General features: G+C 32.3%; 1 protein-coding gene across 1 annotated transcript in view; it reads left to right on the plus strand.

Annotated features, from left to right (window-relative positions):
* Positions 1–456: 456 nt before the first annotated feature.
* Positions 457–2702, plus strand: part of scarb1 (scavenger receptor class B member 1) — a 47746-nt gene continuing 45500 nt past the window's right edge. The window contains exon 1 of the mRNA XM_015401366.1: positions 457–654. Coding sequence (XP_015256852.1) covers positions 535–654 — 120 coding nt within the window. The 5' untranslated portion in view covers positions 457–534. The remainder of the gene's footprint in view (positions 655–2702) is intronic.

The raw sequence follows: 2702 nt of genomic DNA on the forward strand, positions 1-2702 counted from the left end.
CAAACAGATATTTGTTGGAATAAAACTAATTCTCCAGCAGCCTCAAAAATAAAGCCTCCTGCTGTGTTTTTCCTGACTACATAAAGTCTGCTTTATCTGTCTTTGTGTTGAACTGATTCACTTTTATAAAGTCCTTTGTGCAACCCTCTTTACTTGGGTCGGCTTATCTGTTTTCTTGTTTGCTAACTGGTGTTTCAATGTTCATCTGATAAACAAACCAACAGATACGCAGCAGCGTCAGCTCTATCAAGTTAGGTAAACCTTTTAAAACACAGTTGCCTAAAAATCATTGAGAAACAGGGCAGTCATCTGACTGAAATGTGACTCAGATGAATTTGCATGGATTTGGAAATGAAAATAGGGTGAAGGATGTGGCTAAGGATGTGGGGGTGTGGAAGGGTCTGCTGAGTATATAACAAGTCAAACCGCCCAACAGCAGTTTTCCTGTGACTGCATCGTTATCCATGCTTGGAGCTTAATAAACAGTACTCTCTTTTTTTTATTTGTACCACACAAAAAAATAGTTGTTAAAAAATGGCCATTGAAAAATCTAAAATAGCCATTGGATTTATAGTGGCAGGCATTCTGATGCTGCTGTTTGGGATAATTACAGCAATTATTGGGCCGACAGTTATGAAGAACGAGGTAGAAAAGGTGAGTTTTACTTTTGACTGGGAAGTCTGCTTATTTCTCTATGATAACCTTTATTACAGAGAGTTTATTTTAAGTAAGTTCCCAGAAAAGCCTCAGCAAAAAAATTATGCATTTTTGTTTTAAAAAGCACGTTGGAATCTTCCTCTATATATTTTTTAAAACATTTAAAAAATGAACTTTTAACTAAATAGACATACATTTTATAGTGGAAATATTATCTAAGATTAATTCACATTAATATTATATTTATCAAATTCCTCATGTTATCATTCATTTTATATAATTCAATAAAAACTTTTGTTGTTGCTCTAATTTTAAAAGTATCTACACACATTAAAAAAAAACAATTTTGAGAAATGAAACTTATTAGAGTCCCTTTGCTATAAGTTATCAAAATGAATTCTGATGAAACTGACTGCAAGTCTCTAAAATCTGAACTTTAAGTTCATTTTTTTTTTTGCCATGGGCTCATTAAATATTTATTTTGTTAAGTTTAATTTTAATGAAGATATATGGAAATTTTGACAGCCTAAGAGGTTGATTTATAAACTTACATGAGGTTTACCTTAATTATTTGTTACTGAATATTCTCCGAATTTTCAGCTGCAGATATCTGTAATTTGAATTGGATGTTTATTTTTTTTTTTTATTTTGCTAACAAACAAGTGAGCACCTTTTAGCTCCATCCTAGCCAGCTTCAACTGTAAATCCTACTGCCACATAAAAAACGCAGCAATTAAAACAAGAGCTCACATCTCTACAGCTGTAAACAGAATTTAACCAAAAAATCATATGTGTAAATAATTTAAGGTTATAACAATAGTAAAACTTGAATGTAGATATTGAATAATATTTGATACTCCATACTAACTTCCATACCATAGGAAAAAAAACATATGATTAAAAGCAGTGGTTTTAAAAGTACACACATTTGTTACTTAAGTAGAAGTATAGATACTGCAGTTTTACTCAAGTAAACGTGAAAAAGTATGTGCTCCAAAAACTACTTAAAGTTTAAAAGTATAATGTAACTTTAAAAAAAAAACAGCCAGATGCCGCTATATGAACTGAAAGCTCAATTTTTCGACTATTTCGAATAATTCTTTGAGATAGGGCGAAGGATAAGGGAGGTCTTGTTGGTCTCCATCTCTCGATACGCTCTCGCCTGTGTCCGACCTTTCAGACATTTCAACATCTTTTTCTGAATCCAACATTGCAGCATGGCATAGACATTTGCAGTTTGAAGAACACCTGCTTGTTTCTGATGAGTTCCTTTAGCTAACCAATGAGTGTTTGCATTCTATGACTCATCCAATTACACTAGTTTTCACTAGACGTGGATGATCTGCATTGGATGGCGCACATGACGTGAAATAGATATTTATAAACAGAAAAACCGAAGCCAAGAGTAACGTTTGTTTTAAAAATATAAGGAATAGAAAGTACCGATACTTGTGTGAAAATGTAATGAGTAGAAGTCAGAAGTAGGAAGGAAACTAAGTAATGGAATAAAGTAAAAATACCTAAAAGGTGTACTTAAGTACAATAACGATGTATTTGTACTTTGTTACTTGACACCCCTGATTAAAAGCATAAAAAACATATTAACCTCTCAAAATCCACCTGTACCTTTACAACGAACAACTCAGAGCTGCTGGGGACACCAAAAGTTTAAAGCCCCACAGCTGTGGAAATGTTATACTTAGGGGTCTGAAACTTTCTGCAGTTGTGGTTGACATGATGTAGAACATAATACAATGAGACATGCCTATTGTCAAGCATGTTCTCTATTACTGCCATTCAAAAAAAAAATAAATAAATAAAACTATTATTTTCACAAACTAGAAGGTGTTAGCTTCAGCTATTTGCTTTTCCATTAAGAGGTTAACATTGAAAACTCACCATTTTCAATCTAATCATGCGCTAATTTCTCAATAGAATCACAGATTATTCTAATTAAAATAAATGCAAAATGAATAACCTAAATATTATACAATACAAGATGTTTAGAATGTTTGGGCTTATATTCTTTTAATGTGAAAATAATC

The sequence above is a fragment of the Cyprinodon variegatus genome, unplaced genomic scaffold (assembly GCF_000732505.1).
Source record: "Cyprinodon variegatus isolate N-32 unplaced genomic scaffold, C_variegatus-1.0 Scaffold1213, whole genome shotgun sequence".
In the NCBI taxonomy this organism is placed as follows: domain Eukaryota; kingdom Metazoa; phylum Chordata; class Actinopteri; order Cyprinodontiformes; family Cyprinodontidae; genus Cyprinodon; species Cyprinodon variegatus.